Raw genomic sequence first — 22,851 nt, 5'->3', positions numbered from 1 at the left:
CTCAGCTGTGTGGTGCCCTTTGCAGTGCAAGTCAGTGAGCACAGAGAAATCGATGTGGAGCATCATTACACTGTGGATTCAATATGCTGAGCTCATTGAGAACTTTTAAAGAATTTTTTAAGAGCAACTGCTGAAACCGATCGAGTACAGTTGCAACAAAATAGCGGTGGGTGACATTCACCTCATGAAGTTACTATAACTTACTCTGAGCAGCGGTGTGTATGGATAGAGTGGTGCTACAACACTTCGATCATATTTTATTGTATTGTAAAAATTATATGTGCTTTTATGGCTGAAATAGCCGCAATAAAGTTTTTTGATGATAATGACTTGTGGAGTGAGAAAGATCAACTCAACTTGCTCTACAAAGTCTAAAGTGCCTACTGAGAAACCATTCTGCTGTACCTCTTTTGCCAAAGGAAGCTCTATGCAGTAAGCATGTGAACACAAACATTTCAGTACATGGTGGGGACTACACAGGCACATTTTCTTCTTCAAATGGCAACAGTGACCTGTAATCCACCTACGCTCTGTTTGGATCAACAAATCTGTCCTGTGTGACCCACATGCATCATGACCTTCAGTGTCTCTTAATCTAATGAATCAAAGTCCTCCAATTTAAATGGCTGGGACGTAGCCTGTCATCTTGAATATCAAGTCAATGCTGCCTTCTCGTCAGATGGTACTCGAGTGGGTACCATCTCTGAAGTTTCATGTCAGTGCCTCTTAATGCACATGTGGAGAACGTCTGAGGTCCTATTCTGAAACAGGTGTTATTGCTCTGGACAATGTGTGTAGCTGTGTGTATGGTGCTTTTGAGGTCTATGGCAATAATGAGGAGAACAGGATGACAAAGTGGGTGATTCTTTCTGATGGACTTTGAGCTGCACTGTGAACATGATGAATGACCTGCATACTACAGTGCCCCCATTTTGAAGTTGATTAAGTTAACTCGGAATAAAGAGAATGGAGACCCAATGGAGAAAATCAATTATAGGTCAAAATCATTCAAAACACTGCTTCAAAACAGGTCATAGTAAACAAAAACGAATGTATTCATCATGATCCGCACTGCCCTAGAGAGAGCAAAATGTGGAAAGCCTTTCCCTAGTCTATCAGGACACGCAGACTGATCCTGTGACGCAGGCTGATTCGGGAACCTGAAAACCGTAGCAGATAAAAGACCATGGTTGTCATCTATCTATTTGACCAATCACAAACCTTTATGGTTCTGAAGCGAACACTGTGTAAAGTTGTGTGCCTAGCCCCAATGTTCAGTTCCCAGTTGTAACTGGTGAAGCCTTGAGGTCTATTGGAGGCCATAGGACTCGGGAGGTTCCTATGCCACCAGATAATCTTGACTATGACCAGCCTTTTTCGAGATACAGGCGAATAACAATACATACCTCAGAGGATGTCATAGTGGGTGCTGGTGCAGTACTACTTCACTGCAAAATCTAGCAACCAGATGGTCTGTTAAAACTGTGAAGAACTGTGCCTCAGCTTGACATCAGTTAACAGATTTAGGTCGTCATGACTTTTTCACTGAGATTTGTGGCACAATAAACTCTGCCACTAATTCTACATGGCTGGAACCACTGTCAATGTGAGATTTTTAAAAGCAGAGTCTTTGCTATTTTTAAACTGAAAATTGAGTTCCTGGGACGTGATGTGAGCCAACTGAATTTGTCTAGTGGCGAAACCAGAGACCCTGGCATCAGAGGACTAAACATATTATGGCACGGTTGCAACATTATATGCTTTTCTCTGGCATGTCTGTCATACTTACTGAGACTCTTCAGTTTTTACTACATTGTCTGCCAGTAGAGTCCCAAAGTTCCCAGAATCAACCTGAGCGCAGCTCCCATGGATAGCAATGACCACAGGGGCAGTGCTTTAGAAAAACTAGGGCTATCGAATACCAGTGGACATAGTTCAATGTTACAGAACATCGAGAACCTGCCAAATAAACAGTATAAAGACAAGTGGGCTTGAATCTCAGATCCAGAAATGCTTGCATCTTTTGCTTTTCGCTCTCCATCATACAGTTAAATGCATTTTTTATTTACCGGTCAATAAAACTAATTTTTTCTATGAAGGTATAACCCTGAATAGTCATTGAATTTATTGCGTTATTTACTGTGGTGCTGGTCTGAGTTTGAAACCTCTACCAGCCCCTACAGCAAGCATTGTCTGTTCGCTTTCATTACCACTGCCTATTAAGAGCATCTTGTTTATCCAAATGAAGTGCAATAGTATTTGGGTCCTGGATACACACAAAAAAACAACAGTACCCACAAAGGATCCTGCTCAGTAATCCAGGATCACAAGGAATACCTCCCCACAAGGTATGGTGAAGTCAATAACAAAAGTGAATCAATTTGCTCAGAGGGATAACTTTTAAGGGCACCTTTTCACTTCAACTTGAACTTTTGGACACCTACTTGTCCTGAGCGAAGACTGCCCCGGTGAGGCCATATGGAGACGTTGTGTCTATCAGCTCCAGCACCTCCTTGTACTTGCCTTCCGGATAGACATACACTGCCAAGACTGGTCCAAAGATTTCCTGCAGAGTGAAACACACTTGTTGAGAATTGTTTAGGGCCGATGCTCAGTTTCAGAGTTTTGACTGCACCGGCGAGAGTAGCAGAAGCTGTGAAATATACATTTAGGATGAACAATGTAACTATACTATTTTATTTTATTCAAAGATATACCAGAAATTCATTCAGTTTTATTGGACACAAACCGCACTCCCAATGACTAGTATAGCACCAGTCTTGCAACAGACTGGCTTGCAGGGATGTAGGGAAATATACCCGATAAGCCAATGCCAGCAAAATGACATAATGGCTGGGGCAGGGATGGCAGTACAGAAACAGACGAACAGAAAAGACTGACCACTCTCAAACCTCAGCTGGACCACTACATTCCATAAAAACACATTTTGGAAACATCTTTGCGTAGCATATACGGTGCGGTAGAGCTTTGTAGCTTAAATGAAAGAGATTATGAAAATAGGCGCCTTGAATTCTACTCAAGCTAAAATGGCATCAGCTCTGTGCCCAGATCTAAACGACAAGAGAAGCAGATTAAATGACATTTTCAAGTGAGGCTGGGCAGGAGTGTAACATACGTCCCTGCATCCCCTGTGGTGCCGAGGTTCCTCCAACTATCCAGGTGGCCACCAACTCTTCAGGGGGTCCCATTAAGCTCAAGACCAATTAATATCTATGAGATTTATGAGCCCCTAATCACATTCTGCAGGGCGGCCCCATCATTTTGCATTATGCCACTGGGGCTCAGTGGGTCTAACAAAAGCAAGTGATGGGCTTGTCTGGTGGTGGCAAAGTCAATCAATTTAATACATTGCAAGTTATACGAAGTTAGAACCTCATTATGAGTGAATTGCAATCCTGATTGAAAAATGTGCACCAGGTAAATTGTTTGGCAATTACTGGATACACAATGTGCACATCATTCTTAGGTTCCGATCTTTGCAATGGCGATTACCCTTTAACTACACGGTTTCCCCTATTCCCAGTTGTGCAATCTCTAAATGTGCACTATTTGTTCTCTACATTTGCTTTAGGATTTATCTACTAACAATTGTGTGTGCAAAAACCCATAGGTTCTTCAATTTGTGATTGTGTAGTAATCTTGATTCAGGTGCACACTTCAGTTTGCATCTGATTTAGGTTAGAGCCCAATCAGAACGAATCCTATTATGTTAAAACTTGGGGTAGCTGAGACATTGGGTTCATTAAAAATACAAGGTGATACCAATAAAACCTTTGCAAAATGTTGATGGAGTGTTCTGGACTATTTTTTTTAATAGATTTTTTTTCTATTGATTTGAGCTCCATCAGTGGAATAGCAAAAACAAACAATCTGTAACATAACTGTCATCGCACTTAGTCATAGGCGGTCCCTCCTAACTCCCTGTGTTCCTTTAGGATTGTATACAAGCTTAATACGTCTTCTGTACAGCATATCTGCAATGCCATCTCACCATGTCCCATGCCTCCGAGTTCCTTTTCCCAGTGTTGTATCATTGTTTTGGGATATCGGATCATCTCTGTATCTACAGTCCGGACATATCTATCCTGTCCCCTAGTTTATGTCGTCTGTGAGTCATTGTCCAACATGTCGAGCCCATAATATTTCCTCCATCTATCCCATATCGTGTGGAACTTTCTTGGGCAACCTCACTCCTTATATGTAAACCTTTCCGCTGTCATATATATGTCCATTCATGCCTTCCATTCGTGTAGTGTCGGTGGTATCAGGGTACCCCAGTGCCTAGCTGTGTCCCTTTTCGCTAGCACCATTCCCAGTGCACATGAGTATCAGCTGCGGTCTGTCAATGTTCACATTGCTAGGAATCCCTAGCAATATAAATTTGGGACCATTGGGATAGTTGCCTATATTACTTTATTTCGTTCTCCTACAATCTCTTTCCAGTAGATCTGTATGGTTGTGCAGCCCCATATTGTGTGGTAGTAAATTCCCCGGTCCTGTCCGCACCCAAGGCTGTTTGGGTTTTCAGCCCTTCCAATCCTGTTTAGTCTGACCCGGTCATAGTAGGCTCTGTGGAGGATTTTATATTGGATAAGGCGAAGTTGTATCTTAATGGCTACCTCCCTGGGGTGCACATTCTCCATGACCCCTAAATCTTCTTCCTATGTGTCCCCAAGTTTGCCTAGATTGTCCGGCATGTTATTATTGACGATTTTATATGTGACTGAGACGGCCTTCAATGTGAGTTGGTTTTGTAGTAGCCTTCCCACTAGTGATGTGTACTCCGGTAGGTTCGCCCCATCTAAGCCCCCCATTAGCCATGTGTGTCTTAATTGGGCACATTTGAGGAATTGGGATGCTTGAAGTGTGTATTCGCTGCAAAAGGCAGACAAAGTTTTAAGGGTACCTTTATCTATGATATCCCCTAGCGTTGAGATCACTATGTTGTCCCATTTCCTGAAACCCTTTAGTTTATCCATCTCCTTTAGCCAATTTCCTTGCCATATTGGTGTTGCCTTTGTAAGATTGTGGGCGCATCCCAGTGTTTTGGATGCCCCCTGCTTCCCTTCCCCCGGTAGAGATAAATAGAGCAGGAATGTGAGTGGGGTCATTGTGGAGAAGTGTGGCTCAAATGGTTAGAGCGGCAGACCCTGATGCAGAGGTCTGGTCCGGGACCACGGTTTAATACCCGCCTCGGCGGGTCTTGGGCTCAATTTCCTCGGACCTGATAATTCTCGCCTCGGTGCCTATTCTAATCATGGGTCCCACTCTGCAACTCTGGGCAATAGCTTGCTTAATCTCCACATCGGCCCCAACAGCACTGGGATGCCTGGCTTCACCTTGGTGATGCCCAGGAGTGGACATTTCACAGGGAAAAAGCCAGGAAGGGTTCCTAAGCGGTATACGGACAGCGCCGGGACACTTCCGTTGGAGGTAGCTGTGCGCTTTACAAATGCTGGCACTTTACATTGTTTCTTGCTCCAGCCTATATGTCGGGTGATCGCCTGGTGCATGTATCCAATCATTAATGGGAGTTAGATGCTCAGCCCTATATTAAGCTTCCACATCTGGTAAAGCCAGTCCTCCTCCATTATATTGATTGCGCTGCAGTGTTCGCAGTGCAATCCATGGGTGTTTCACCAGTCACAGAAACAAGAGCAATTCAGTATCTATTTCTCAAAATATCATGCATGGGAGGGGGTGGTAGGTGTTCTGTAGAGCATAGGGGAATAATGGTAGAGTTATCATTTTGAACATTGCCGCCCTGCTCATTATCGTGAGCGGCAAGTTCTTCCATCTCTGGGTATCCTCTTTGAATTTAGTCAGTATTCTTTTAATGTTACGGTGGCGACATAAGTTGCTCTCAGTGGTAAGAAAGATGCCCAGATACGTGAACTCCGTGGTAGCTACCTATAAATCTCTTGGAAGCGGCATCCACTCTATCATTGAGCATGGGCTATATATCTGTAATTTGTGCCAATTAATCTTATATCCCGCATGATGTCCATATGTGTCTACTGTCCGGAGGAGTGAAGGAATCATGGTGTCTGGGCCTTTGATGAATAAAAGAATATCATCTGCGTATAGGGAAAATTTTCTTCTACGGTGTCTCCCGGTGTCACCCTAAATCCGTGTGTCTCCGAACACTGTCGGATATGGCAGGCCAGTATCTCCACTGTCTGGGCATATAGTAGTGGGGATAGGGGGCATACTTGCCTTGTCCCCCGTGCAATGGGGAAATCTCGGGAAATTTGTCCGTTTACTCGTACCGTCGCCCTGGGGGAACTGTATAGCAATGCCACCCATTTCCTACATTTTGGTCCTAGTCTAAACTTGGTCAGAGGGGCCTCAAGAAAGGGCCAGTGCACAGCCTCAAATGCTTTCTCTGCATCATCTAGGGACGCTAGTAGATGTGGTGTGTCTTGTTCCCTGGCTGCCATCATCCATGTTTAAGTTCTACGAGTGTGCTGGACTTTTGAGGAAGCATCTCACATCCTGCTTCTTCCATATCAAATTACATATCGCACATAAAAGTATTTAAGGTAGGCAGCTGACAATATTTTGGTGCCTTCCGTTTCTCTGCTTTTTTAAAAGGATCTGACCCTGCCCATAAATATTTGTCGCATGAGAGGTTTAGAGACTAAGATGGCTTGAAAAACGCTGTGCTGCCCAGTCTCGTTTTTCATATCTTTTTATGGGTTACTTAATTGGACCAAACACTCTGCAAGTTGACAGGAGCTGCTCAGGAATTTATTAATGACATTCAATAGGGACTATCAGGTGGTACTGGTTAGGGGTACATCTAAGGTGTACTCTCCTTCACAGGCATATGTGATGTTACAACGCCACATATTACATCTAGGTAGGTAACAATGTGGACATTACATCGTCTGCGTTGTTACCACGCATTGCATTACAACGCAAGTCATTTCTACGATTTGCACTATATGGTACGCTGGACTTAGGAATAATATAAATTACTATTCCTACTCCAGTTAGCCCAACAGCAGGGAATCTGTTTGACTCAAAATCCAACACATTCCCTGGTGTTGCCACCATCTAGCGCAAGTCGTAGAAACGACTTGCGATGTAATACCATGCATGGTAACAACGTGGATGATGTAACGTCCACGTTGTTACAAGCGCGCGTGGTACTGACAGCATTGTAAACGCTGTCTCCCCCTCCACAGTCCAGGGGGCCTTTTGGCCCCTAATTCCAGGCCAAGGAGTAACTGGAAATTGCTTGCAGCTGATCTGTATTTTTTCTAATGCTTTTGTCAATAGTGACAGGGTGCCTTTCAGGACTCCCCACTTTAAAATCCACAAAAGCAAAGAACTTTAGCTCTTGTCAGGCTAGTGGGCTGTAGTATACAGTACCATCAACATGTTAAAATCCAAAGCCACATCAAACAAAATGTCATGTTAAAATTCTTAAACCGTATCATATCCACCTCATGCTCTTCATCAGATTTTTTTCAATATCTCCTTTTTAGGTCTCGCTGGCGTTGCAGGGCGAAGCCCTGTCGCCAACGAGACTTATAGCCGCCTTGCTCCCTGCCAAGGGAGTCAGAGCAGTGAGCGAGCAGCTCCAGACCTGTGCACGAGCCGACTCAGGTCCGGGAACGTCAACGTGCACGTTCACGCGCGTCACGCTCCTGTCCTCCCGCGTCTCTTCCGAGGCGCGCTCCAGGCCGACTTGCGGTGTGCGTCACAGCGTGTTCCAGCGTTTCTGTGGCCGGAGGTAGGTAAGTGAGGGCCGGGGGGATTTGTTTGCTTGTTCTAGGAGGTCAGCACTATTTTGTTTATAGGCACAATGGCGGATGCTATTTTATTGTATTTCTATCCGGAGCGCAGCACCCGCTTTAAGGACACATTGCTCAGTTTATTTATTACGTTATATTGCACTTTCCACTTCTGGGACACCGTGCACTGTTTATTTGATTTTTTTACTTTAACACTGAGCAATGCGCCCACTTCAAAGACAATGCGCTCAATGTTAAAGTTAAAAAAATTAGAAAGACACAGAGCGCGGTGTCGTACTTGTATGGCAGCGTGGAGGTGTATATGAATATGTTGTTTCAGTGCAACGAGTATTTATCTGGCCTCCCTGATGTCAGATATTGTTCACGTTCGCTGTTTTTATATGTAGCTCATATGAAGTGTGGGGGCGAGGCGAGGAGTTTTGTTTACAAAATGTGAAATCTGTGTTTTCTTCTGAAATGTGTCTGCATTTTGAAAGGGTGAGAGGTCACCTGAATAAAGCTGATTTTTTTTTTTTTTTTTTTTTTTTAATGATGATGGATTCCTTTGGTAGGGTGGGGTGCGGTGTACAGCGCTCCCACCACGGATGCCTTCAGTCAGTGTTGGTTACAGGATAATGAATGCGGCTCCTGTTTCACGCCCACGTCCCCGTCTGCCTCCTCGTGCACATACTTGGGTGGGGGCAGGGGATACCAACAGCAGACTCTTCTCCACACCTGACGTGTTGTCACTTGGCAGGCGCCCACATGTCGTGACCACCCATCTGCTTTTTTCATAGTAGTGTTTTCCTTTAGTAACTCCGTGTCGCCCCTCTGTCCTGGCTTCTCTTTCCCGAGCTTGTGTGAAAAGCTACTTCAGAACCACTGTTTCACCAGAGGCTATTTTTTCAGGGTGGGGTTTGCAGAAATCAATACTGTCTTTTCTAAAGCCAGGTGAGGGGCCGCAGAACCATCTATACCACTAATACTACAAATCCCAGAATGCATTGGATAAGTGAAAGCCCAGTAATTGAACAACATATGTCCCTCTGCATGTAGCAACTGGTTTTTCAACGGGATGTTGTTTGTTGCCCCCCTCACCTATAGGCTTTGGTGTCAGAGTGTCTCTACCTTAAAAGAAAAACAAGAAACAAATTATTTCTTGTGAGGTTGAACCTGAAATGATGCCCGCAGGTGAATGGGTTAGGTTGTACTACAGTGGAATAACGCTGGGGCATTTTGATGTACAGTAGCTGGGGGTTTGGCTGATCGCTGGGGCATTTTGATGTACAGTAGCTGGGGGTTTGGCAACTGAAATTGTTGCATAATTATTGATTTGCCGCATTTGCCACTCAATCCATCATCTGCTGCATAATGTACAGTTTTAACAAAGAAAAATGTTTCTAGCTCAAACGGGTCAAAAAATGCAGCGGGACGTGTTGCTGAGCAGTGGAAGGCCCTTTGCAAAGCTTGACTGGTCACCTTTCTGTTGCTTATTTCTACATGTGGGTGATAAACTGTTACTAAAGAGTAGCAACCAATGCCCGTACAGTGTTACTTGTACTGGGTGGAGAGATTTGAGGGCGATAGTACTACTATTAATAGATTTAAATACTGTACCAGTAAGTCACCGAACCGACTAGTTGATATTTAGAGTTGTAAGTCGAAACGATGATGACCAGTGTGGACTGGAGCCAGACTCTCTGGGCAGAAGATACCACAGTGACGCAGCTTTTATTTCTAAATAAAAACTGTGCAGTTTACTCAGCAGTCACTCAGTGGAACTTAAGTAGCCAGCGCTGTACCAATGTAAACTGCAGCTGTTCATTGTTCAATTATCTTAGTAGTCCCTCGTTAGTACCACTTTGTCTCATTTTGTAACCTCCCATGGCGGCACTCCCTGTTACTTGTGTTGTTAATCGGTAGGCTTTATTTACAGCCGCCGAGCACTATTTTTTCAAATAGCAAAAGGTCTCGCATTTGCAAGAGTTTTAGCTATTGGCAATGTAAATAACAATGCCTTTTATTTTTCTGTTTCAAAAATAACACATAAATAAAAGGCATTGTCATTTACAATGCCAATAGCTCAAACACCCTTACGTGCGAGACCTATTGCATTGCAAATGCTTGTCTTTTGCAGAGTTTTATATAGCGCGAACTAGACCCGAACCGAATCAGGTATCAGAGCGCTTTACATAGCACCAGTTACGTTACATGAGGACGGACACACATTCATTTTAGGGACGGGGAGATTAAGTGATTTGCCCAGAATCACAGGAGGTTTTGGCGTCGTTACCGAGACTCGAACCCAGATCCCCAGGTCCGAGGTCGAGCGCCCTGGCCGTTAGGCCAACTCCTCTCCTCTCCTTTGTATACTGGAACGTCCAGCAACTCAAACATGCCCTTAGAGCAACTTGGCTAAAATGTAACTGTCTGGCCAACCACAAGGCACGTTTGTTCCCAGCCCAGCCAACTACTCACACTCATCCTACGCATAGACAGAGGTAGATCAGGAGAACAAGCATTCCCTTACATCGACCTCCCACTCAACATCAGAGCCTCCGCCTCTCTTCTTGAATTTCACAAGAAGCTGAGGGCCTGGCTTTTCGATTAACCAACTTTTAATAGGCAGTGTTAGGCACAGACACCTGTTCAGCACCAGGATATCCTTGCGGGCGATACTGCACTTTACAAATACACATAACATAATGTAACCGAACATACTTGAAAAAAGTGGAATGGAACAACTCTCCAGCCACATAAAACAGAATACATTCTTCAATTACCTAAATCACAGTTCAAACCTTGGAGAGTGAAAAATGAATGCTAATAATCATAAGGAAAGAATCTTTCTCTGTGGCCTCTAGCAAAGCAGAATAAAGTGCTTCTCTGCCAGTAGTCAGTGATCTTTGTATTTCATGTAATGTACTTCAAACTGTTGACATCATTCTTATCCAAAATGACTCCTCGGATTAAACTGGGTTCTTACCTCAATATCTCTACCAACATTCAGCCTGAACAACAACATTCATAACATCTATGTGGGAGCTCATGTGAACTGCCATAAACAGTACAATCTGGGCTACCAGAAGTAAAACGACAATACCCAAAAACGCATCAGTGAATACCATGAGCCTGAAGGCTGGCGGAAGGTCATCAACTGCCTATCACGTGTCCAAAAACGGATGCTGTTCAGGATCAAGTAATAGGTAAAATTCAGGAATCTACAACTAATTCCCAAGGCTCTACATGTTCAGGTGTCCAACCTCACCAAAATGACAGTGCCTTAACTGTCTGCAAAGACACCTATGTTAGGCTTACACTACTGGCTCTCTTTCTGCCCAGCAAGATAAAAAAGGCTTTTTGGCTAGAGCTCTACACATTCATGGCTCATCCCCAAGGGACTCAATGTCCCTATGTCCTCGCTTCAAGGCGGCCACATGAAATTCCATTAAGCCAGCTTCATTTACTTCCCTTTTATTCCCTTTCATTTATGAAGTTTCGCCCTTCGCAACATCCCTCTTTTTCTGTCTTTTTCTCCACACAGAAGATCTCAGTGAACCGGTCTCTGTACAAAGGAGAACAAGGTTCTCATCACTCTTTAAGCTGCCACTCGTGCTGTTCACAAACTGATTTCTTATCATCCTATAGATCTCCTAGCGTGAGCTGGATTGCCATGCCCATCACCACAACCTTCAGGATGAAGCTTGTCCATTTGACCAGCCGATTAAGTCTACTGTTGGTGCTATTTTTGAAACTTTTGTTCTCTGCACTCAATCCTACTTCTATCTCAAAACTGGGTGATGGATGGAGGTTATCTATCATGCTTAACTCATGGGGTTATCTATCATGCTTAACTCATGGATCTTCCAATGTTTCCCGGGTTTCACCTGATCTTCTGGATGGGACTGTGTGTGTTTGCCATCTCACTGTCGTCCTCCACTGTATCTCTTTATTCTCAAAAGTTACCTCAAGGCAGGAGCACATTAGCCAAACAACGTTTGGATGTGTCAGACAAATAGCATCATTACTCGTTCACCTTCCGAATGGTCAATCAATCAAGACAGCGGCCTTCGATCATAACACATTTTTGTTCTTCTTGATGTGAAACTGAGAATGACACCCGTGGACCGACATTGTGGGACTGATTGGGATTTCGGTGCTAACTGAAAATCCTCCAATTTCCAGATGAAATGCTAAATACAGAGGGTAATACACCTGCTAAATTTCCCCGATTATAGGGATATCATGGCAGAGGAAACTAAGCAGATGTTTTCTATTCCGTGTCTTGCAGCTCCTCTGAAAAACTGAAGGAATTTTCAGCTCACACCGAATTATAAATCAGGTCCATTAACCAATGTGAACAGTGGAAATAAAGCAGGTGACTCTACAGTGACAACTGAATGACGCAATACAGTGAGGGCACATTAGACTTGAAAATGAATCCTAAAGCCTCTATAATGGTTCCACAAACTATGCCCTGTGGAGTCTGTTTTCAAATTACTGTCTTTTACAATACATACAGTATAGTCCTTTCATTCAGGGAACGTCTAGTGAGTAATAATTCTGCATATCCTTTGTATTAATCTCCATAAAAAAACAGATGAGAAAGAACCTCCTGTGCCAGTTCTACTGGATGTCAAGAGGTTGGAGTACCCATAAGGCAGTTTCGGGCCCTAAAAGCAGGACAGTCAGTGAGCCACAGATAAAAAGCGAGTTTCAGGAAGCTCAAGGTAAGATAATCAAGGGGACCCAGGAAAGGAGAATCATGGGAACACTTACTGGACAAATAGAAGTCAGAGAGTAAGATTGTCACGGAGCCACTGAGAAAGACAGTCAGGGGCCACAAGGTGAGACAAGGGCCACAGAAGAGTGAAGGCGCCACTGACCAGGAAAGGCAGAGAGCAGGATAGTTAACTGGCAAAACAGCAGCATAGAATCTCACCTCCTTCATGATGGCCTCCTTTGGGTCTTTGCTTTCAATTATGGTAGGTTCAACGAAGTAGCCAACGCTGTCATCACACTTGCCTCCCGCCAGGATACTTAGATTAGGCGATGATTCTGCATGTTTGATCCACTTCTTAATGCGCATGAAGGACTAAAGAAGCAAAAAGAAAAAAGTCGGTGAGAATTGGGGTACACTTCTATTTTGCAATACTTGCCACAGACTTGTAATATCAACCATCTCATTAAACATTCAGTCCAATCAGGCAGAAAATCTGAAGATGCTAAGCAATCCCTTAACGTTCTTCCCCGTGCCTTCTTCTTAAATATCACTGCACTCTCTACCTCCAGCAGGCAAACATGGTATTATGATTTTCATTCTGAACGGAGATTTTGGCCGGACTTAATGCGCTGCAACAGGGAAGCACTGGCTTTCTTCGAAAATGGTGAACTCATAGGGCAAATACTTTCCAACTAACTCATGAAAGATGTCACGTTGTGACATCTTTATTCACAGCCCATCTTTATTCACACACCTGGTAACATATGTAGTGGGGAGCACAGTCTGTGCTTTACCATTTGGAGAGGTCACTGCAGCATGGGAGCCTTGCATTCACTCTTACACACTACAACAGGGAAGCTCTGTGTACATTCACCAATTTTTTTATGTCTCTTAGCACCCACATATGGTTACCTCTATTCTTAAATGAACCCCCACCACCTTGACAGGGATAACTGTTTGTTTATTCTTAGTTCTGGTGATGCCTGAATGTCAACGGGTAAACCGTATGCCTTCACAAGTGACTATGTCACTGCTCTATGGGCGTCCGACTCACTACTGGTGGATACAAGGGTATCCAGAGTGTACTCTCACACCTGGCTAAGTTGCAAGGACTCTGAACAGTTTACTCACATCAAGTGAAGTTGTGTGGTGGGGTAGCTCAACTGGTAGTAACAACTGGTAATGTCTAGTCCATTAGACGAGTAGACCAGTGTGTACTCTCGCAGGTTGAAATGTCACTGAAAGAGGAGAGGTCTATGTGCAGTCTAACACTCAGTGATTTCATGAGGTGGGATAGCCTAGCGTGTGCGCACACCCGGACATAGAATTGCGACTAGAAGACCTGTGTAGTCTATCACAACAGGTGTCCCTCTCTGAACACTATGAGAGAAGGTGAGACCATTATGTGCAGTTATGCACAAAGATGACCGTCCAACAGAAGGGATGTGCACTCTCACACTTGGTGACAACATACGATGGAAAAGCCAAGCAAGTACTCAGGCTGCTGAAAATGTCACTGAAACAGTGTGCACTCTCACAACCTATGTCCTTGCAACGAGCCAGGCCTGACTGTACTCTTACTGCTGGAGATGAATTCCTGTACTGGAGCTCAGAGTGTACTCTCATAATAGCTGATGTTACTTCTGCAGGGATAAAATGTGCTCATGCTGTGATGTCAGCGCTAAATCTCCATGTAGTCAACTTAGGAAACTGGGCCCCATATATCCTGATGGGCAGTAATAGCGATATTTGGGTAATGTGTGCTAGTCACACTCCTGGCCCTCCATAGCACTGAACCTGTTGTGCTATGACACTCTTACAAGGGAACCCTGTATATAGCCTCACCTCTAGTGTTTTCCTTAAGGATAGGGCCTAAGTTTGCTCTCAAACACCTGAGGAAGTCACTGCGCTGGGCCTCTGAGTACTTCCATCCATCAGTAACGCCAAGCAGTAGCAGAGCCCTAAGTACAGTCACACACTGGTTTATCCCATTTGGGTTACAAATCCCTGCATGTATCCTCACATATGAAAACAGTGCATTTACTCCATGAAATGAAGCCACAGAGTGGGATTGTATGTCTTCCTAAGATTTGGCAATATAATGTGGTAAGAAATCACTGTGCATACGCTCAGCTCTGTTGAAGACTTGCTGCTGAAAGCCCAGCTCGTATTGTTAAACTTGTTGGGCCACGTGTCAGGGAGCCTTTGAGCAAAGTCACAACTAAAGATAAAGAATCAGTTCCACCAAATGAAGCTGTTACACATTCCTTTATTATTTGAATTTAATTCTCTTTTCTTCGCAGGTAGCCAACGCGTTTCGTCCTGTTTAAGGACTTCTTCAGGGCTCATCAAATGTTCATTCTATTGCATGAGTGATCCCTCCTCTCAGATTGGGCAGACCTTGCAATACTCCTGTGTCCCTACGGTATTGAATCCTTGTTCAAAGTTGTGCTTGTCACTCTATATTCTTTTAAGATTTTTCTGAATAAATGGCAACCCCAGTAGCTGTACATCTTTTTTAGAGGTTCCCAGTAGTGTAGATATTATAGGTTAAATCCCCTTGGATGGTGTATGGTCAATATAGAACCATGACTTTGGAATGTATTCCGAGCATTCCTCTCTCTTTCAACATTAGACACCGCCATTTTCAATATTGACTATACACCGTCCAAGGGGATTTTACCTATAATATCTACACTACTGGGAACCTCTTATAAAGAGGTACAGCCACTGGGGCTGCCATTTATTCCGAAAAATCTTAAAAGAATATAGAGTGACAAGCACGACTTTGAACAAGGATTCCAATACTGTAGGAACACAGGAGTGATGCAAGGTCTGCCCAATCTGAGAGGAGGGATCACTCATGCAATAGAACGAACATTTGATGAGCCCTGAAGAAGTCCTTAAACAGGACGAAACGTGTTGGCTACTTGCAAAGAAAAGAGAATTAAATTCAAAGAATAAAGAAATTTGTAAAAACTTAATTTAGTGGAACTGATTCTTTATCTTTAATGTGTGCTGATCAAATTATTATTGTAAAAGTTTGATATGGAAATTCTTTCACATTTTAGGAAACTATGGGGCCTTGTTTCCTTTGATCTTTGCACCATATGCTGTTAATAATTTCCCGAAATACAATTAAGTGCGGTATTAAATCCTAGACCTCTTTTGTAAATCATTCTGCAAAGTCACAACTAGTAATAGAGTGCTACCATGGCCTCTGTGTATAGTCATCTGGTGAATGCATGTGGTGCTACAGCTGTGTGTGGACTCACACACCTTATGCAGTAGGATACATGCTTGCGCTGACACAACTCACGCTGCCATGCGATATGGAGCTCTGTGTGACTAACATCTAGTGTGTCATGCAAAGGGGGGTGTCTTTTTATAATCTCTGAGGCTAGTCAGTTATTACTGAGTCTTGTATGCTTAGTGTCTTATCACGGTCAGGGCCACAAGTACTGCTGCACTTCAATAGGGTAACCAGTTTACTGCCTTTAGGCACTGGACTCTCCCTAGGCAGAGATGGGGAAAAGCCAAGCTTTACTCCTGGAAGTGGTATGGGTTAGAGACTCAGATACAGTGTAACACAGTAAATAACAGTGAATGGCACTGAATGGCATACGTGCTCTAATTTCTAAGAAAATTAGACTTTTATTTAGAGGCAAGTAAAAGCAGCGGTTGAAAATGAGATACAAAAAACACCAAAAATTTGCCAGCATCTTCTGTGACCAAGAGCTGGCAAAATTATATTTACAGCTCCTTAGTACAAGGCAACAGATGTTCTACAGCTTTTGCCCCATGCCAAATGTTATCTTATTGGGCTGTATATGGTCGAACTGGGCACCAGTGGAGCTTGTTAGGCCTTTTACTAAAATGGTGGCTGTGTTCTCCTGTTTCCTCCCTGCCCCCTCGCACATCTACCCCATACAAGTCCCACAGAGCACCGTGAAGCTGATATGTAGAAGTTTTTTTCCAATGTAATGATTAAATTGCTTTGTATTAACTTTTCCATGTTTTCTGTTACTTGTAACGTTTGTCATGGCACCTTCCGCTACCTTTTGCTGTGAACACTAGTTTATTCATTCACTGAAAGTTTTTATTGTTTAATGTGTCATATTTGTTCAAACATCTTCAGATGACATTAGAAGAGAAGGTGTTGAATACGTGTTATGGTAATGACTTGCATTATTCTTGTGTTCTGATTTGCTAAAGAAATGATACTTCTGCTCACACCAGGATGATTTTGCAGTTTTTCTAATTTGTTATGCAAGAATTGTGTATAAGAACCACTTGATTTTGGAGATAAGCCACAGATTTTCCTGAGCTTGCCTATGCCTCAAGGGATGCTACCTGATTTTCCTATGATTTTGCTGCCCATTTAGACTTAAAATATTTTTCTGATCTTTATATATTTTGTATAACTGCTTTGAGAGGCTTCCTGGCATTGACTCTGCACCACTTATTTTGAACTTTTGGAATGAAACCCTTTTAACTTTTCTTTGATCTACAACTCAATTATTGAGTGGATCCCCTTATTTGATCAATTGTTTTTATTTACACTGCTAATTGATGTTTAGGCAGGTGTTGTAACGAATGGACACACAGCCTCATGAAATTGAGGTTTAACATCATCTCTGATCTAGTAAACCATGGGAGAAGCCCTTCATTTCAGTAAATCTGGCTCTGAGTGCACAGCTGGAGAACTCAGTGGGCTCAAGGCTCAGTTGCAAAGTAAAAACTTTCTGAATCCAAAAATCCAGTGACTAATCAACATGGATCCCAAATAAGCGAAGTCAACGATGCTTGCAGTCTGTCCACCCGCCCAGGCAGGAAACAGATGAATAGTGTTCGAAAACTGGTTAAGGGGCACTCTTTTTTGGTCTTTTGACAGCAGCAGGTGTAATACTGGAGAAGCACCTACAATGAACTCCTTGAGGAGTGCAGGACTATAGGTGCTCATATTTATACCAGTTTCAGAAAGGGGGATCCCAGGAGAGCATGAGGCTATTTGTTGTGCTCTGCAAAGGGCACAGTGGTAGAGGCCTTTCACCTGGTGCAGGATGCACAAGGTGTCCACATGGCCCATACTACTTACTCAGGCCAAATGAAACGCCCACCCACACGACACAAGCGTTCTTTAACAAGTCCATGCATAAGGAAGGTGGCCCATTATGTAGATTGAATGGACCGATAATTATTGGGTGTCGGCTGGCATTGTCATTACCCCTGGAGGGCAGTTAAAAATGCTGCACCCCTGGATTAGTAGTCACTGCCACACACCACAGAGTATGGAAAGAGGGTAAGTGACATATTTGAGGTGCACACTAACTGCCCAGTCACCAGACCTCAACTCTGATGATGAACAGGTTGGTAAAAGATGAAGTCCCTCCAGCAGGCTCACACGATGGCCGAGTTTACTGAGAAAGAAGCGCAGGGCTAGTCCGAAAAGAGGAGTAGGTGAGGATGATACAGCTGGGGAGCACTGTGTGTACTCTGGCACCAAGGGAGGTCTTTACAGGGCAGCAAGAGTACTGTGTGTACTGTGGCACCTGGGGACATGATGTGGCAGGATATGTTTGCACTCTTGCATATGGTGATGCCATCTATGTAGGATGTAATGCATGCACTCTCACAACTGGTTACGGGGTGGTGTGTGGGTCCCTTTGTGTATTACAAAAGCTTGTGATGTCATATCCGGGAGGTTGGTTGGTATGAGCTCTTACCTTACACATGGTGATGATATGTAGCAGCGAAGTGCACTCCCTAGTGATGTCATGTGGAGTGCAGCCAGGGCTTTAAGTGGGGTGAAAATACTGAAAGGCTCTGAGAGAACGTGGCCGATGTAGATAAGGGCGTGGTTTAAAACCGAGCAAGCTAAAAATCTGTATTTAGCATACTGCCCCCCCCACCCCCGACTGGTATTTTGCTGCTTCTGAGATTTAATCCAAATATATAATACAAGTATGTTAGACGGACCGGGAGGGTCGGCCGAGGATAAGGGGAGAGGTCTCCGGGGAGATCCGTCTCCAGCAATCGTACAGACAAATAACTTCCCCCCCACTGACGTACACCACACAAGGATAAGGTTCAACGTTACTTTATAAGCAATTCTTTAAGTACGGTGAGGTGGTACAAGGAGGTCTGGACTCCGGGGTCCCCTCTATTCTAGTCTCTTGGTTGGGTAAGGGGGTAGCGGGACAGTCTCGTTACCACTCTGGGGGATGTGGTTGTAGATGAATTAGCTCACAATCCTCGCGCTCGGCGTTCTAGATGATCGGGCCGCGGCGGAGCCAGCAGGTCCCGGGATGGTTGAAGGTAGTGACGGTCCGCGGCGGAGCCAGCAGGTCCCGATGAAGATGGGTGCAGAGAGCCGCGGCAGCGCCAGCAGGCAGGTCGGTAGTTCGCAAGGCAGGGCTACGGCAGCACCAGTAGTCCGTCAAGGATGAGTTCTTCACTGCGTCTCTCGACTCCAGGATACAACTGCCTTCCTGCTCTGGAGCTGCGCCAGTTATAGGTCTGGCGCCCTTTGATGTCCGGACCCTCGCACTGGGAGGTCGGGAGGTCCGGGATGAGGGAGTCCAGACACCCAGCAGGGGGGTGGAGCCAGCGCCTGGGGGAGCTGGGGGCGATCGGCACCTGGCGGGGGAGAGCCATCGACACCTCTTTCTCCCATTGACCTGCCAAGTAGTCCGCTCACCTCCTGGGTGGATGGTGGTGCCGGGATGTCGGGGCCTGGCCAGGCCCAGGGTTAGGGTTGATCGGAGGCCACGCGGCCTCGTGGTGCCGTGTCCAAGATGGCGCCCAGGCCGGCGAGAGGGCCGGTAGGGAATCGGGCCCACGATGTGGAGATGTTCAGGGGCAGGGGCCCTATAGGAGACGGGAAACGGGTTGTTGTTGCGTGTAACGCCTGAGGAGCGGGGCTCGGGCCTGGTCGTGCGGGGAGGGAGCAAGCCTTACACGTGGCCTGTCCAACATGCGTCCCCCCCAGCTGAAGGCGGGGAGAGTCACCCATCCTCTTGGGGACTCTCCTCGTCGAGGCGGAAAAAGCGTGACAGGCCATCTGCGTTGGCGTGGTCTTGCCCGGGTCGATGTTCCACAGTGAAGTCCATCCCCTGCAGGGAGATGGACCAACGTAGTAGTTTCGGGTTTTCCCCCCGCATCTGCATTAGCCATTGCAGGGGTCGATGATCGGTCTGGACCCTGAAGTGGGTGCCGAAGAGATAAGGCCGGAGCTTTTTGAGGGCCCACACCACGGCGAAGGCCTCCCTCTCGATGGTGCTCCAGCGTTGTTCTCGGGCCAGGAGCCGTCTGCTGATGAAAGCCACTGGCTGGTCAAGTCCTTCGGGGTTCAGCTGGGAAAGGACTGCCCCAACTCCATGGTCGGAGGCATCTGTTTGGACGATAAATTCCCGACTGTAGTCGGGGGCCTGGAGCACCGGGGCGGAGCACATGGCGGCCTTCAGCTTCTCGAAGGCCGCTTGACAGTCTGGGGTCCAGTTGACCTTCTTGGGTTGGTTTTTGGATGTGAGTTCCGTGAGGGGCCCTACAATGCTGCCATAGTCCCTCACGAACCGCCGGTAGTAGCCTGTGAGTCCCAAGAAGGCGCGGACCTCGGTCTGGGTGATGGGGGGCTGCCACGACTGGATGGCAGCGATCTTGAGTTGCAAAGGGGCCACCAGACCGCTTCCCACCTGGTGCCCGAGATAGGTCACGGACCCCTGGCCAATTTGGCATTTGCTGGCCTTGATCGTGAGGCCAGCTCGTTGGAGGGCCTGTAGCACCTCTCGGAGGTGGTGGAGGTGGTCGGACCAGTGGCGGCTGTACACAGCGATATCGTCCAGGTAGGCGGCGCTGAATTCTTCGAGTCCTGCCAGGACCTGGTTCACTAGCCGCTGAAATGTTGCTGGGGCATTCTTCATGCCGAATGGCATGACCTTGAAGTGATAGTGGCCATCAGGAGTGGAGAATGCAGATCGTTCTTGGGCCCGGGGTGTGAGACCGATCTGCCAGTAGCCCGCTGTCAGGTCGAAGATGCTGAGGTAGCGGGCAGCTCCCATGCGGTCGATTAGTTCATCTGCTCGGGGGATGGGGTGTGCGTCTGTTCTGGTGACCGCATTCAAGCCCCGGTAGTCGACGCAGAACCGAAGCTCCGGCGTGGCGCCGGGGGCGGCCGCTTTGGGGACCAGTACCACTGGGCTGGCCCAGGGGCTGTCTGAGGGCTCGATGACCCCGAGCGTGAGCATCTTGGCCACCTCCTCTTGGATGCAGGCCCGTACCCGATCTGGTACGCGGTAGGCCCGATGGCGGACAGGGGGACTGTCTCCAGTGTCCACGTCGTGTAAGCACCAGGGGGTGACCCCTGGGGTGAGGGAGAACAGGGTGGCGAACTGCAGCAGGAGGTCTCGGCAGCCTTGGCGCTGTTCCAGGGTGAGGGCCTCCGAGAGTCGGACCCCGTCCACGGAGCCGTCCTTCTCCCGAGACCGTAGGAGGTCAGGGAGGGGTTCGGAGTCCTCCTCGGTTCCATTGTCGGTTGCCATCAAGAGGCTGAGCTCTGAGCGTACAAAGTGGGGTTTAAGTCTATTAGCGTGGAGGACCCGGAGAGGGTTTCGTGAAGATTCCATATCGATGAGATAGGTGACAGGGCTCTTGCGCTCGATTACTTTGAAGGGCCCCGTCCATTTGTCTTGCAGGGCGCATGGTTCGGTGGGAGACATTACCCACACTTGTTGGCCGGGTTCAAATTCGATGGAGGATGCATTCTGATCGTACCACCTTTTCATGTCCTCCTGACTGGCCTCCAGGTTTGCTTTTGCCATCTCTCTGAACCGTCTGGTCTGGTTGCGGAGGGTTAGGAGGTACTTGAAAACATCTGGAGGGTTCTTTAGAGGGGGCATTTCCCAGCCCTCTTTGACTAGGCTGAGCGGCCCCCGCACCGGGTGCCCATACAAGAGTTCGAACGGGCTGAAGCCGAGGGACTTCTGGGGGACTTCTCGGTAGGCAAAGAGAAGGCACGGTAGTAGCACATCCCACTGGCGACGGAGGGGCTCTTCCAACCCCCCAATCATCCCTTTGAGCGTGCGGTTGAACCGCTCAACCAGTCCGTTTCCTTGAGGGTGATAGGGGGTCGTGAATCGGTAGGTGACCCCACACTGTTGCCAGAGGGACTTCATGTATTTTTAAATAAAGTTTGTGCCCCGGTCGCGGACGACTTCTCGGGGGAAGCCCACCCGGGAGAAGATCCCCATCAAGGCCCGGCCGACTACCGGGGCTGTCACAGTTCGCAGGGGAACAGCCTCGGGGTAGCGGGTGGCGTGGTCCACCAGTACTAGGATGAACCGATGTCCTTGTGCTGTACGGGGGTCCAGGGGTCCCACAATGTCTATCCCCACCCTCTCGAACGGGGTGGTGACCACTGGAAAAGGTTGCAGAGGTGCTTTAAGCTTGCGGCCGCTCTTCCCGCTGGCCTGGCACGTGGGGCAAGATCGGCAGTGTTGGAGTACGTCGTTCCTCATCTTGGGCCAGAAAAAGTGGGTCACCAGGCGACTGTAGGTTTTATCCTGACCCAGGTGGCCAGCCAGGGGGACATCGTGGGCCAGGTTTAGCAAGAAGTCTCTAAAGCGGAGGGGCACCACTAGTACTCGACTGGCCCCTAACTCTGCGATTCTCTGTTCGCTGTACAACAGGTCATTGTCCCAATAGACCCAATGGGTTCCGGAGGTATCCCCTGCACTCTGGGCGAGGGCTTGTTGGCGGAGTCCCTCGAGGGAGGGACAGGTCTTCTGCTCGTGGCGAAACTGTTCTTGGGTGGGCCCCCCCTCCTGACGCCACTGATCCAGGCCGGGAAGGTCCTGAGGCTGAACGAGCCCCTCGGGAGTTTGTTCTGGGGTGGCGGCACGGTCGGTGTCTGGAGCGACCGGGGGAGGAGGTGCCGGCCATTCAGGCTCTTCGGGTCGGGGGATGGCACGGGCAGCCATGGACCGGGTGGTTACGCACGCCCAATCCGGGATGCCCAACATCCCTAGGTGCTCTCTCCTCTCTACGGCGGCCCACGGGGAACTCTCAAGATCATTTCCCAGGAGACAGTCTACGGGGGCATCATCTCGGACCGTCACTTCCAACATGCCGGAGACTCCTCCCCACTCGAAGGGGACGCAAGCCATCCGACATAGACTCTCCGAATTGTCGGCTGAACGGACCGGGCAGAGGACGTTCGGCAGAATCTGTTCTGGGGTCACCAGGTGACATCGGACGGCCGTTACACTGGCCCCGGTGTCACGTAGGGCTTCGGCCCGGCGTCCATTAATGTTCACCCATTGACTGTACTTCCGGGTGTTGGCGGGTAGGGGGACCCGCGGGACCATG

General features: G+C 47.0%; 1 protein-coding gene across 1 annotated transcript in view; it reads right to left on the bottom strand.

Annotated features, from left to right (window-relative positions):
• Positions 1-22,851, bottom strand: part of ALDH4A1 (aldehyde dehydrogenase 4 family member A1) — a 184,929-nt gene that overhangs the window by 10,930 nt on the left and 151,148 nt on the right. The window contains exons 12-13 of the mRNA XM_078642520.1: positions 12,706-12,858; positions 2,445-2,566 (exon numbers count right to left, since the gene is read on the bottom strand). Of these exons, the coding sequence (XP_078498646.1) occupies positions 2,445-2,566; positions 12,706-12,858 (275 nt within the window). The remainder of the gene's footprint in view (positions 1-2,444; positions 2,567-12,705; positions 12,859-22,851) is intronic.

The sequence above is a fragment of the Lissotriton helveticus genome, chromosome 5_1, assembly GCF_964261635.1.
Source record: "Lissotriton helveticus chromosome 5_1, aLisHel1.1, whole genome shotgun sequence".
NCBI lineage: Eukaryota > Metazoa > Chordata > Amphibia > Caudata > Salamandridae > Lissotriton > Lissotriton helveticus.
Note: the sequence above shows the minus strand (reverse complement) of the source record. Positions and strands in the feature narration are given on the sequence as shown.